Genomic DNA, 15,120 nt, shown 5'->3' with positions numbered 1-15,120 from the left:
CTTCCCTAGCATAAATATAGATTTACATGCAGAAAAAAATGCCAAATAAATGTAAAGCACTAATAAAATGTATAAATGAACATTGGTAATAGGGGTAGTTGATGAGTGGAACAGTCTGCCTAGTAGGGTGATCGAAGCTAAAACATTGGGTAGTTTCAAATTTAGGTTGGATAAATACATGAGTGAGAGGGGTTGGATTTGAGTCGCTTGCACCTGAGCTTATTGCTTAGGTAGCATTTGTTCTGTTAGTGGGTTGGATTTGTGAAGGACTGGCCTAGTATGGGCCAGCAGGCCAACTGCAGTGTTCCTCCTTTCTTATGTTCTTATTGGAGACTTGTTTGAGGGAGGGATGGCAAGTTTATTGTTGGAGAATATGACACTAATATCAACTCTACGGCTTATTTATCTATCACAATTCAACTAATATGACATAATAAACAATATTAATAACATAGAAACATGGAATATACTCTAGAATGAATAAAATAAGTCATTACGTATGTCACGAGAGGTGTTGTTGGGTATATAAGGGCCACTGAGAGTAAGCCGTCCATAATGGTGGTGAAGCAGCAGCTGAGGCAGTGGTGTTTTCTGTAGCCCTATATAACTCCAACAACATTGGAGGAGTTGGTAATATCACTGAATCACTAAAGAAGGAACCCTCTACCACCATCACTACCACCTTCTATCACTATTACAACTTTTACCACCATCACTACTACCTTCTACCACCATCACTACCACCATCAACCACTATCACAACTGCTTCCACTCTACCACCACCACCACCTTTGCATTTCTCTACAAACTTTTTCATAAATTATATGCGTTTCTCACATTCTTTACCAAAGGGCTGGTACTAGAAGCTTTCTTTGGAGCCATGGTAGCTTATTTAGCACTTGCAAGCACTAAAATCAATGGAATATTATGAAATATTTCGTAGGAGCAAGTGAGGGGACCGTCGCTCATTGGTAAACAATGGCACACTGGCTGGGAAGGCAGGCCCAGGCGGCTCAGAGTGTGAGTACGCATCCCAAATGAAGGACAATTAGTGAGTTAACGGACCATTTGTGAGCCAATGTTTAGACGAAATAACGGGACTATTTCTGAAATGGACGACTTTCAGGCCGGAAGATTATTGAGGGACCACTGTATTCCATTCATTTTAGTGCTTGCAAGTGCTAAATAAGTCACCATGGTTCCAAAGAAAGCTTCTAGTGCCAGCCCTTTGGTAAAGAATGTGAGAAACATATAATTTAAGAAAAAGTTTGTAGAAAAATACAAAGGTGGTGGTGGTAGAGTGGTAGCAGTTGTGATAGTGGTAGAGGGTGGTAGTGATGGTGGTAGAGGGTGGTAGTGGTTGTGATAGTGGTAGATGGTGGTAGAAGGTGGTAGTGATGGTTGTAGCAGCTGTGATAGTGGTAGAAGGTGGTAGTGATGGTGGTAGAGGGTGGTAGTGATGGTGGTAGAGGGTGGTAGTGATGTTGGTAGAGGGTGGTAGTGATGTTGGTAGAGGGTGGTAGTGATGGTGGTAGAGGGTGGTAGTGATGTTGGTAGAGGGTGGTAGTGATGGTGGTAGAGGGTGGTAGTGGTTGTGGTAGAGGGTGGTAGTGGTTGTGGTAGTGGTAGATGGTGGTAGTGATGGTGGTAGCAGTTGTGATAGTGGTAGAAGGTGGTAGTGATTGTGATGGTGGTTGAGGGTGCCTTCTTCAGTGATTCTACCAACTCCTCCAATGTTGTTGGAGCTATATAGGGCTACAGAAAACACTACCGCCTCAGCTGCTGCTTCACCACCATTATGGACGGCTTACTCTCAGTGGCCCTTATACACCCAACAACAACACAACACAATACCTCTCGTGACATACACGACTTATTTTATTCATTCTAGAGTATATTCCATGTATCTATGTTATTAAAATTGTTTATTATGTCATATTAGTTGAATTGTGATAGATAAATAAGCCGTAGAGTTGATATTAGTGTCGTATTCTCCAACAATAAACTCGCCTCCCCTCCCTCTGCCATACACCAACAAAAGTTTTCAATAAAAGGTAAGTGTGATGTTAAATGCTCATTTATACATTTTATTAGTACTTTATATTTATTTGGCATTCTTTTCTGCATGTAAATCTATATTTAAGCTAGGAAAGTGACCCCTGAAGTGACCTAGAGTCCTTATGGAGGGGGAGGGGATTCCCCTTCCAAACAATAACCTCTCTTCCCTCTCTCCTCCTCCTCCGTCTTCCATTCATCAACAACAGCCTTCAATGAAGGTAACTGTCATGCTGAATGTTCATTCCTTTGTGCATGTAAATCAATCTTTCAGGTAAAAAAAGAAATTGTTGTTGATACTTCTGGGTGTCTGGAATGAATTAATTGGAGTTACATTATTTTTTATGGGGAAAATGAATTCGCAAATCATCAATTTCGATAATAGTCACGCTCTCTGGAACATATTAATTACGAAAAACGAGGGTCCACTGTAGAATGAAATTGAGAGTGTATAAATCTGTAGTGGAGGGAAGGCAGGGTAGGGGTCGGCCTAGGAAAGGTTGGAGGGAGGGGGTAAAGGTGGTTTTGTGTGAGAGGGGTTTGGACTTCCAGCAAATATGTATGAGCATGTTAGATCAGAGCGAATGGAGACCAATGGTTTTTAGGACTTGACGTTCTGTTGGAGTGTGAGCAGGGTAATGTTTATGAAGGGATTCAGGGAAACTGGCAGGCTGGACTTCAGTCCTGGAGATGGGAAGTAGAGTGCCTGCACTCAGAAGGAGGGGTGTTAATGCTGCAGTTTTATAACTGTAGTGTAAGGGCACCTCTGGCAAGACAGTGATGGAGTGAATGATGGTGAAAGTTTTTCTTTTTTGGGCCACCCTGCCTTGGTGGGAAATGGCTGATGTGTTAATAAAATAAAATATGTACAGTTGACTCTCCCTTTTCATCTTTAATTCGTTCCAGAGAGTCTGATGAAATGTGAAATTGACAAACTGAAACCATTTTCCCCATAGGAAATAATGTAAATCCAATTAGTCCATTCCAGCCACCCAAAAGTATTAACAAAAAATATTTTTTTACACATTAAATATAGATTTACATACAGAGAAGAATGAGAAATGAAGCATATAACAATAATAACATGACACTTACCTTGATTGATGACTGCTGTTGGTGTATAGTAGACAGGGAGGAGGTGAGCGGGAGAAGTCACTAGTGTTTGGAAGGGGAATCCCCTTTCATAAAGACTTTAGGTAATAAGTCCCTATCCTGGGTTACTTCCCTTCTTTGTTTTTTAATGGCACTAGGACCAGCTTAAGAGTCACTGAACCCCTGTCGCACAAAAAATTGTTCCAGAGAGCTCTGTTTCTGGCATCTCTTTAAAATTTGCCTAAAATGGGACATGGCATTGCCATTGCACATGTTGCCGATACAGCTTGCAACAGCTGATGTTCCTCCACAAATGTTTGCACCTTACTCCACATTGAACAAACCTCCTTAATCTCTGAAGAAGGCACCTTTTCTCTCTGTTCCTCTTCCTCCTCCTCTGAAGCATTTTCCTCAGCTGTGCTCTGTTGCTGTTGCAGACAAAGCTCTTGCAGCTCTTCAGTGGTTAGTTCTTCACTACGGTCCTCCGCCAACTCTTCCACATCCAACCCCATGGAATTCCCCCAATGCCACAATACATTCCACAACAAGTGTAGGGTCAACATGGTCAGCCCCAAACCCTTCAAAATCTTTCTCTTGGACATATTCTGGCCACAATTTTCTCCAGAGTTCATTATCCTGGAAGTCACTCCCTGCTAAGCCTTATTTATAAGGCCTATGCAACTGAAGATAGTGAAGTGATGTTTCCAGAACTATCTTAGGGTCTAAGGTCACATTGAAGCACCTTTGAAACATTGCTTTGGTGGAGAGTTTTTTGAAATTCGAAATTATCTGCTGGTCCATGGGCTGGATGAGAGGAGTGGTATTAGGGGGCAAGAACTTCACTGTGATGAAATTAAACTCCTCCACCATTTGGTCATCCAGGTCTGGAGGATGACCAGGAGCATTGTCAATTACCAGGAGGCACTTGAGTGGCAATTTATTTTCCAGGAAGTACATACATCTTCACACTCGGGCAAACACTTCATTGAATCAATCAAGGAAAATTTCCCTTGTTACCCATGCCTTACTGTTAGCCTTCCACATCACACACAATTTACTCTTGGCGGCATTGTTTCTCGAACACTCTGGGATTTTCAGAGTGAAACCCCATGTCTTTCATAGGCTGTGTCCTGGGAGTGCCTGTTCCTCCTGCATGATGTAGGTCCTCTTTGGCATTTTCTTCCAAAACAGGCCTGTTTCGTCACGATTGAACACTTGTTGGGGGACGAATCCTTCAGCTTCTATGTACTCCTTGAATTCATGGACAAATTTTTCAGCTGCATGTTTATCTGAGCTTGCTGCTTCACCATGCCTTACAACACTGTATGCCACTACGCTTCTTGAATTTTTCGAACCAGCCTTTTGCTGTCCTTAAATTCACTAACACCAGCACTCGTTTGAAGCATTTTCTCTACGAGATCGGCATGCAACTGCCTTGCCTTTTCACAAATTATCAACTGCACAATACTATCTCCCACTAATTGTTTATCGTTCATCCACACCAAGAACAATATCTCAACATCTTTCAGTGTTTGTGATCTCTGTCTTGTTATCACTTTTACCCTTTTCGCAACATCAGCTTCCTTGATTTCGTTTTTCTTCGCTATGATGGAACTGATGGTTGATGTAGGCCTGTGGTACATCTTCACGATGCTGATCACATGTAAGCCACGTTCATATTTTTCAATGATTTCTTTCTTTAATTCTATTGTGTTTCTCACCTTCTTTACCAAAGGACTAGCACTAGCAGCTTTGTTTGGGCCCATAGTGGCTTATTTAGCAGTCACTCAGAATAAATAAGTGCAAAAAACAATGAATTGTTACGAAATAATTCCCATGAGCTCGCAGGGTAATGTTCACTCAACCATAAACAAAGCGACACTGCCTCCTCAGAATGCATGTGTGGGAGGTTGTGTGTGTGGCACACTCAGACAGGTACCATACCACCGACGCAAACGGAGGAAAGCAATGAAAACTGAGCCAATATTTTTACGGTATCACCAATGAGAAAGGAGAAAAGCAACGAGAACTGAGCCAATAACTTCACGGAAAAATTCGGCAATAACTGAAATGAGCAAAAACAGAGCCCAAAGAAAAGGGAGGGTCCACTGTACACAGTAGACTGTTATATTACACGGTAGTTACGTTTCTGAAAATGCCGTCTTAGGTAAAACTGTTAGATAAACTGAAGAACTTATGGGAAAAAATAGGGTTACGTTCCTGGGAGCCCCCAAAAAGCTGAACAACTTTTTTCCTAGACCAACAGATCTTTCAAAAATAAAAGTGAAGATGTAACAGTAGTTCACTGTTGTGATATATTATGTTTTTACTGTTTAAGACTACAAATGCAGCAGAAATAATAGTATTTCTTAACTTAAATTGTGGGTATTGGTGTTTGTGTATGATTGTGAAGAGAGTGGAGATGCATGGTTTGGCCCTACTGGACTGAGGTGGATGGTTGTTGGTTGTCGGCAGAAGCAGATGGTAGAAGTTCTGGTACTAAAGTCGATGATTGCATTGGAGTGTGCATAAATTCTGTAATGGATCTCTGGGCTCTTTTATCCTGCAGTACATTATACAACTGACAGTAAGGTATCACCAGATCCCATTTTAAAGCACTGCTTCTTGATTTGTCAGGGTCCTCTTCAGTGAAAAGGTCTGCAACTTTACCAATAATATGGAACTGCTCACCTAACTGCTGCAATGTTAACTGTTTTTCTTCAGATTCTTCTTCATCTACTTCTGTTATGTGGCTCCCTTGTATCTGTGCATCGAGCTCTGCCAACATTTTCCCTGGACTCCTGTCTTCATCATCTTCTAAGAGCTCATTCATATCTTCTTCATTCATATCTTCAAAACCATAACCTAGTACTCTCCTTGCCAGCTGAACAATTTCCTGAACCTGACTGTCAAGCAAGAAAAAAGCAGTGAAAGAATTAATTACAGAAGGCCCTAACTTTCCCCAGCCTTCATTTAATGTTGATTGGGGCACTTCACTCCATGCACTTATAGCATAGCTGATAGCATCTGCAATGTTAAATTTATTCCAGAAACTTGGTACTGCCAGATTGGAGTCAGAGTCCACTGATGCAACTAGTTTTTTTATAACTTTTTTGTGTAGTTACACTTGAATGACTTAATAACTTTGCAATCCAGTGGTTGTACTAAAGATGTTGTATTTGGAGGTAAAAATACAACTTTTACATGTGAGGTCATATCCAGCAAAGCTTGTGGATGAGTACTGAAATTATCAAGAATGAAGAGAGCCTTGAATGCAAGGTTCTTGCTGTGCAGGTAAAACTTGACTTCAGGAATAAAGTGATGCTTAAACTAGCCAATAAATATTTCCTCTGTCATCCATGCTGATTGGTTTGACCTCCAAATTACATGGGCTTACACTTAACCCTTTGAGGGTTTTGGTCGTACTAGTACGTCTTACGCGTAGGGGTTTTTGACGTACTAGTACGCATAAATTCTAGCGGCCTCAAATCTCGCAGGAAAAGGCTGATAAGCCTAGATGTGAGAGAATGGGTCTGTGTGGTGGGTGTGCGCAGTAGGAAAAAAATCTGGGACCCAGTGGTGCATTGTGGGACTGCCATCATAGTACACAATTTCCACCGTGCCCTGCGGTAAGAAGTTCCTCACTCCTCGGCGAATTGGGACACTTTTGTTCCCCAGTGACAGTTCTAATACAGATGGAAGTGACAGTGAAGATGAGTTTCAAGGTTCTGGTGAGGTTTTGACCGAAACTAATGACCATAATATGGGTAATAGTGAGGAAAACCCAGACAACCCACAGCCTTCCACCTCTGGTGCTGGGCCGTCGTTCAGTTGTACCAGAATCAAAGAGGAAACTCCTATTTTCCAAAATCCCAGACTCAGATGTGAGCATTGGTGATGATAATGATAGTGATTATGAACTACAAGCTCTTCAAACTTGTTCCAAGAATGGAGGAGGAGGAGGAGGCAGAGGAGGAGGCAGAGGAGGAGGAGGCAAGAGGAGGAGGAGGCAAGAGGAGGAGGAGGCAAGAGGAGGAGGAGGCAGAGGAGGAGGAGGAGGAGGAGGAGGAGGAGGAGGAGGAGGAGGAGGAGGAGGAAGAAGAAGAAGAGGAGGAGGAGGAGGAAGAAGAGGAGGAGGAGGAAGAGGAGGAGGAGGAAGAGGAAGAAGAAGAATACGTAATGATAACAATAATACATAATAATAATACATAATAATAATAATACATAATAATAATAATACATAATAATAATAATACATAATAATAATAATAGGTAATAATAATATGTAATAATAAATGTTCACCCATGACAGTAACAAGATAAGGGGAGATAACATCTGATAAGTGCTGACGTTTGATGAGGGTAAATGAGGGTAGAGCTGATGCCAAAAGATGAGATGAACATCGCCCTCCCTTTGTTTTTGCTGGTATACTAACATTTCTGTCTGTCTATTTGCCTGTCTGTCAAGCTCCCTGTCTATCCATCTAGCTCTCTGTCTCAGAGAGCCACAAGACTGCGTCATCACTTTTACTCACATCTTCAAGCAGATTATAGCACTTTGTCTGGGTTTCTTGGGTTATCCTAGGTAATTTATACTATGTATACTTGTATTTATGTGTACCTGTGAGACAGAGATAGACAGATAGAATGAGGGAGAAAGATAATTAGATAGAATGGAGGAGGGGAAGCAGCATCCGACCCCATTGTTTTGACAGGCCGGAGGGGGAAAGAGTAATGAGCCAATATGTCACTTTGACAGCTGCTGACTCCTTGTAATTTACACTATGGACGAGGAGGAGAAGGAGAAGGAGGAAGAATAGGGGGAAGAGGAAGAAGAGGAGGAGGAGGAAGAGTAGGAGGAAGAGGAAGAAGAGGAGGAGGAGGAAGAGGAGGAGGAGGAAGAGGAAGAGTAGGAGGAAGAGGAAGAGTAGGAGGAAGAGGAGGAAGAGGAAGAGTATGAGGAAGAGTAGGGGGAAGAGGAGGAAGAGTAGGGGGAAGAGGAGGAAGAGGAAGAAGAGGAGGAGGAGGGTGGAACACTAGTACACTGGTACTGGTACACTAACATTTCTGTCTGTCTATTTGTCTGTCTGTCAAGCTCCCTGTCTATCTGTCTATCCGTCTAGCTCTCTGTCTCAGAGAGCCACAAGACTGTGTCATCACTTTTACTCACATCTTCAAGCAGAGTATAGCACTTTGTCTGGATTTCTTGGGTTATCCTAGGTAATTTATACTATGTATACTTGTATTTATGTGTACCTGTGAGACAGAGATAGACAGACAGATAGAAAGAGAGAGACAGATTGAAAGAGATAGAATGAGGGAGAAAGATAAAACACCATTGTGTATGACACCATGTTTCAGAGTTCCACAAGCTGCAGAACTAATAGGAATATGTTCAGTGACTGTATATTGGTATATATATTATAGAACAATAATAATAAACAATGTTTTGTATTGTTTGTTTTTGTAAACAAGTTTTGTAAACAATATATTGATAATTATGTTTGTGTGCTTATTGTGTTGTATACAACGAGTGTATATATGTACACTGCACCTTACTTTGGTCTCATAGGCCACATAAGTTATGTGAAAAAATAAAATAGTGAAAAAAACAACAAACCTTCAAATACAAGTAAATCAAAGTTTACCGGGTGAGCGGCAGTTGCCGCTGTTGCCATACGCTGCTCATTTTCTGCAAACTTCATGCATCCATATCTCCGTAAGTATTGATGGTAAAATTTTTTTGTTTATCCTATAATGTTTAGAAAAAAAACTCTATTTTTTCATAAGAAAAAATAATTTTTTTTTTTTTTGAAATTTGGCCGACCCTGAGAACGAGTTTCGGAGAGGGCCTGTCGACCCTCAAAGGGTTAAAAATCACCTGAAGCATTACTGCAAAGGAGCAAGGTTAAGCAATCCTTTGCTGTCTTGAAGCCCGGTGCACTTTTCTATTGCTGACTGATATAAGTTCTTGCTGGCATTTTCTTCCAAAAACAACTTGTCTCGTCAGCATTAAACACTTGATGTGGCACAAAGCCACCCTCAGAAATAATTTTCTGCAATTCAGCAGGGAAATTACTTGCTGCTGTATGATCAGCTGAAGCACTTTCACCAGAAAACTTAATATTATGTAACTTATTATGCAACTTAAAGTTGTGAAACCAGCCTGTGCTAAACATACACTTTTTCAGGCCTTCCTTCCTTATCACACACTGCTTTAAACAACTGTAAGGCCTTTTCCCTAATTATGATGAAATTAAGTGGTGCACATTTCTTTGTCTTTTGTTCAATCCACTCAAGCAACAAGTTTTCAGCTTTATTTACTTGTTGTGATCTACATGTCATTCTTTTCATGAGGTGACATCTTGGGTTATTCATTACACAAGCTCGTACATTTACCTCGTTCCTTTTAATTGTATGCACTGACACTTCAATAAGGCCATAGGCTCTCGCTATATCCACCACACGTGAGCCACTCTTAAGCTTGCCTAATATCTCTATTTTCTTTGTAACTCCAAGAGTTAAATGCTTAAACCTTTTCTTGCCACCTTCAGCAACACTTGTATGTCTACTGGGTGCCATGATATCATTGTTTGGTGGATACACGATATGACAATTAAAAGCTCTAAACTCAATCCACAAATATAACAATAAACACAGCCAGCTCCTAGCTGTGTTGGGGAAGCATCACACGGGCAATATTCCAAATTTTTTCCCTTCCCGCAATCCAAACCGTGTTAATTTTATGAAGTGTTGTATAAAATTGTGCTGCAATTTTTCAATAGTGCAATAACCAAAATGTGCCAAATAAAACCGTGTAATATAATGGTCTACTGTATACTCTCAGTAATCATCATATATAGTCAGATCTATAATATGTATGTATAATACATACTTCAAGGATATTTATGTATGCTAGTTAATGATATTGTGTGTATATACTTTAGGTAGCCTTTATGTATAGTAGTCAGCTATATTGTGTGTAAATATTTCAGGTAGCTTCCATATATTGTAGTTAAGAGCTATACTGTACATGTATATGTTTTAGAATAAAACATCCAGTAGATATATATTAATGAAGCTTTCTTAACCAATGATGAATTAAAAAAACATACTTACAGTTATCTACTGTAGTCCAGCACTTAATGATTTTTTTTTTATAAAACAAAACACATCACTTAGGAGCATGTAAATAAATGCACTCCATTTAAGACCTGTGATTATCACAGAAAACTATTTTATAACAAAATAGGTGTTACTATTATAAACAAGAATGTAAATGTCTAAGAAAATACTCAGTGTATGACCTTTGGTTTGATGTAATGATAATGTGAATAAACATTCATAAATTTCATTGAATAAACATGTTAAAGAATCAAGATATGAATGCATAATGGGCAACTTTTAATAAACAGAATTTTGTTACTTAACAGGAATGATCATTGCATTCAATAATCTTATTTCCAAACAACTTAGTTATGCTAAGCTTAGGATTCAAGTAATCTGACTATTCAATGTCAAATAATTTAAAATTCCAGTTTCAGTCTGCCCAAAATGCTTTGCATAACTTTGTCCTTTCCATCAAGATACAACCAACATAAACCAATCTTAGTAACACAATGTATCTTGAAAAACAAACATTTATTAATTTATTTATTTTATTTATGCATTTACTTAAGCAAAGGAGAACTTAGCAAGATAGCGAAGCCTTGCTTGTCCTTCGTTGTATATCACATACTCACTGTGTAAAAATCCACTTGCTTCAAACTCCCTCTGTGGTTCTGGAGGTCCAATAGGTATAATTACTCTCATGTTGTCCAACATTTGTATCTTGTCTTTAGATGGATCTGTGGAAGTAAAAAAAAAAGGTAATCTTACAACTTCATCACTGTGAGTGAAACGTGGTTATGGAACAAGATCCAAAATTCACTGCTATAGTAAGCTATTTCAAGAATACCTGTAGTATAAGCAGATGGAATGGAATAAAAAGTAAAAATTATCATTATGATGAAGGCCAAGAACAAAGCCAAAAACATTAAGAGTGAGGAATCACTGATGATATAGTCGAGTCAAATTTATAAGTGAAGTATGAGAGACTAAAGTAATACAAAGAAAAATATCAACTTGATAAAAAAAAAAAAAACTTAAGAGAGCAGTTGCATAAGTAATTACGGCATAAGAATGGAATGGTGGGAAAGGCATGGTCATAGAGAAATTCCCAAAGGCTTTGTCTTCATTAGTAGCTCTTAAAAAAATCTACCAGAGCAGCATGGCATAAGAAATAAACACACTCATAGGATTGAAACTATGTTTTATTTCAGTGCACTTAATATATACTGATAATTAGGTATGATTTTAATCTCCAGTGAAGCTCAGTACAAGTGACCCTTCTAATTTCATTATAAAAAAAAGTATAAAAGCATCATTTACTTAATTTTTTTTAATACACCAACTGTGTCCCACCAAGGTAGGGGGAACCAAAAAAAAAAAAATAAAACACTCTCACCATCTCTCACCCCATTATTATCTTTCAATAGATGCACTGATACTACAGTTCAGATGCCAATCCAAACTGCAATATCTCCACCCCTTCAGAATGCAGGCACTGTATTTCCCATCTCCAGGACTAAAGTCTAACTAACCACTTTCCCTGAATTGCACTTCAACAGCACATCAAGTCATAAAAGCCATTGCTTCCACTCATGCCTAACTACTATGCTCACACATGCCTGTTGAATGTCCAAGTCCCTTACATACAAAACCTCCTTTACTCCCTCCCTTCAAACTTTCTTAGAGTGACTTCTACCCATCATCCCTCACTACAGATGTATACACCCTCCAAGCCATAGCACTTTGCTCCATCCTCTCTTAAATGTTCAAACCACATCAACAACCCTCTCCTCAGCCCTCTGGATAATACTTTTAGTAACCCTGCACCTCCTTCTAATCTACAACCTACACGTTCTCTTCATAATATTCACACAACACATTGCTCTCAGACATGACATTTCCACTGCCTCCAGCCTCCTTTGCTGCAACATTCACAACTCGTGCTTCACACCCATATAAGTGTTGTTGCCACTGTACTCTCATACAGTCCCCTCTTTGCTACCATGGATAATGTTCATCTTAAGAGATGCCCCAATGCAACACCCACTTTTTTTCCTTCATCAATTCTAGGGTTCACCTCATCTTTTACAGACCCGTTCACTGACAAGTCCACTCCCAAATATCGGAATACATTCACTTCCTCCTTACTTCCTCCCTCCAATCTGATATCCAATCTTCCATTACCTAAACACTTTATTACCTTTATCACTTTGCTCTTTCCTATATTCGCTTTTTTTCAGCTACAGACCCTCCCAAATTAGTCCACCAACCATACAACTTCTCTTCAGAATCTCCGAAAAGTGCTTTGTCATTGGCAAAATTTACCAAGGGTTTCCCTTCACTTTATGTGGATTCCCCCATAGTGAGGAATTCACTATATGCGCTTAAAGTTCACGGTTATGCAACTGAAGTGAGTGTCTGTTCTGTGTTTTCACTTATATGTGATGACCCAAGCACAGCACCACTTGATTTTATATCAATACATATCTCATTAAATATCACTCTAAACTTATTTATATTGACATTCATAAGAAAGACTTTAAAGCAAACAGATTTTGGTAAAAATATCAAAATGGTATACAATACTGACAGGATGGTAGGTAAGACACGTGGGCAACAGTTAAGCAACTTTATTCCAAAACGTTTTGCCTACACAGTAGGCAAAATGTACTCGACTGATAAAGCCTACTGTGTAGGCGAAACATTTTGGAATAACGTTGCCTAACTGTTGCCCATGTGTCTTACCTACCATCCTGTTATTCACTCTGTCAGACACTGCAACACAATGGCATCTTGGTACAGAAGAGAAAACACCTTGGACAACTTTTTCAAGTGAGAACTGATGGATCTGAGAAGGACATAACCTCTCAGTAACTACATTCTCTCCTCTACAACCCTGCACCTCTCCTTCCGACAGTATATAAGTCTCCACAATGTCACTTATCTCTTCAGACTGTTTCAGACTATGGAACAGAACTCTTCTCCAGGCTGACGGACTGACAACCTCAAATCTATGACTTTAAGGGTGATGGACTGATTACATCGTCTTCACATCTCTACTGCTCCTGCCTACTTTCTGTAGTCTACTGAAGAAGCCTACTGTGTAGGTGAAACATTTCAGAATAAAGTTGCTTAACTGTTGCCCATGTGTCTTACCTACCAACCAGATTTTGGTATGGTAAATTCAGTGAGCATACTTAATGTGTTGACCTCCAGTCCTGGTCCTGGGCCTCCCTCCTCAGCACCCAGCCAACTCTCTCCACTCTCATTACCTTTCCTCTGGGCTGGGCTGGTGCCTCCTTCCACAGCTTGCTGGCTTCCCACTCACCATTATTCCTCACCAACCACCCTCTTCTCACCTGTCAACCACTTATGTAATGACACACCATGAATAATCTACACTTCTTGTCCAACCTGTTTTACAAAGAAAATGTGAACTCTTCATACATGTTTGAAATGAACATTAACAATGTATGAATGCATTTGCTTAAAAAAAAAAAAAAAATTGCAAAGTCTCAGAACAAATCTTTATCTTTCACATTTTATAATGTATATAGTGAACCTATTTTATAATGGGTTCTCTATATACAATTTTGTTTAAAGTACAGAACAGCTGTAATCAGATGGTCTCATTTGCATTGCTTGAATGTAGATCTGGAAAAAATAGTTTGCTAATGTAAACTATCTATATTCCCTCACCTGGTTCCAGTCTGCCCTTGGCAGCAATACTGCTAAATCCTTCAGGGGGATGAGTGAGAGAGCTGTTGCCCATCTTAATGTACTTCATCCTCCCTAAGGCTGTCTCCACAAGAAACATGAAGCCCACATTACGTTCTCCTTCAAATGTTCCCCAGTGGACACCAACTGCAGATAACCAGAGATGCTGCTAATTATGTACTATTATGAAGCAGCAGCAGTTCTTATTCCAACAATATTAGAAACAGGAAATTGTACTTTTACATACAGTAATATGAACACTAACACCTTGTTCTCCAAAGATGAATCATAAATTTTGTTAACATATAGTCTTAAAATAAAAAATTCTTAATATGGTAATCTCATAGGGGTTGTGAAAATGCTCTGATCTGCTACTTCCCAGTCACATTAAAATGTGAACTATGATAGTTCACATATTATAATGTGCCAGAGATCATGATAGTACTTCACTACTTTCCAGTCTTAACATACAATAGTTCACCCATTCATAAACCAAATTTCCCATAATTTAACTACACAGTAAAACCTCTCATTAATGGACTAATTCTAGGAAGGGGGTGTAAGATAATGCTAACTGTCTACAACTTCTGACTCATGAAATTAATATTTCATGATCGTCCAGTTGTCTTCTGCAGTAGTGGACTTGGGCCACTGATGCAGAAGACAACCAGACACTAAGAACGTGGATATTGTAACCTGTAGTGCTACAGTACAGTACTGCACTTTATAGTATTTTGCATAATGTACAGTAAATTTAATTATGTTTTTGTGGTTGAGAGATGAGGTGTAAACTGCTTAATCGATAGTGGTGACTCGGAATAAGTTTGGTTCTGAGTCAGAGAAGCTGTAAAACTCAAGCATTGAAAACAATGTAGAGGGCTGAGAACCACACATTTTCTCTTGGCATCACCACTTGCTTTAGAAGCCATTGTTAATTGTGCCTTACTTGATAAGTTAATTAAAGTGACACACAATGCTCTAAATCCTGGGAAAACTAGAGACTGAAATATGAGTGTATCCATGAGTGAACACAAAAAAGAAACTGGCATAGATGGCCTATGGCTCAGGGAACAATGAAAACAGACTGGTCCTGGATGTGGCCGCTTTGTCCGTACTGGACAAACATTGGAGTTAGCAGACTTAGCC

General features: G+C 39.5%; 1 protein-coding gene across 1 annotated transcript in view; it reads right to left on the bottom strand.

Annotated features, from left to right (window-relative positions):
* LOC128696152 (protein mono-ADP-ribosyltransferase PARP3) overlaps window positions 1-14,121 on the bottom strand; it is a gene marked incomplete at its 5' end in the record, with an annotated part of 51,722 nt that extends 37,601 nt beyond the window's left edge. Inside the window, 2 exon segments of the mRNA XM_053787301.2 lie at window positions 10,890-10,994; window positions 13,957-14,121. Of these exon segments, the coding sequence (XP_053643276.2) occupies window positions 10,890-10,994; window positions 13,957-14,121 (270 nt within the window).
* Window positions 14,122-15,120: the final 999 nt, after the last annotated feature.

The sequence above is a fragment of the Cherax quadricarinatus genome, chromosome 48, assembly GCF_038502225.1.
Source record: "Cherax quadricarinatus isolate ZL_2023a chromosome 48, ASM3850222v1, whole genome shotgun sequence".
In the NCBI taxonomy this organism is placed as follows: Eukaryota; Metazoa; Arthropoda; class Malacostraca; order Decapoda; family Parastacidae; genus Cherax; species Cherax quadricarinatus.
The sequence above is the reverse complement of the archived record's forward strand: the minus strand, read 5'-3'. Positions and strand labels throughout refer to the sequence as shown.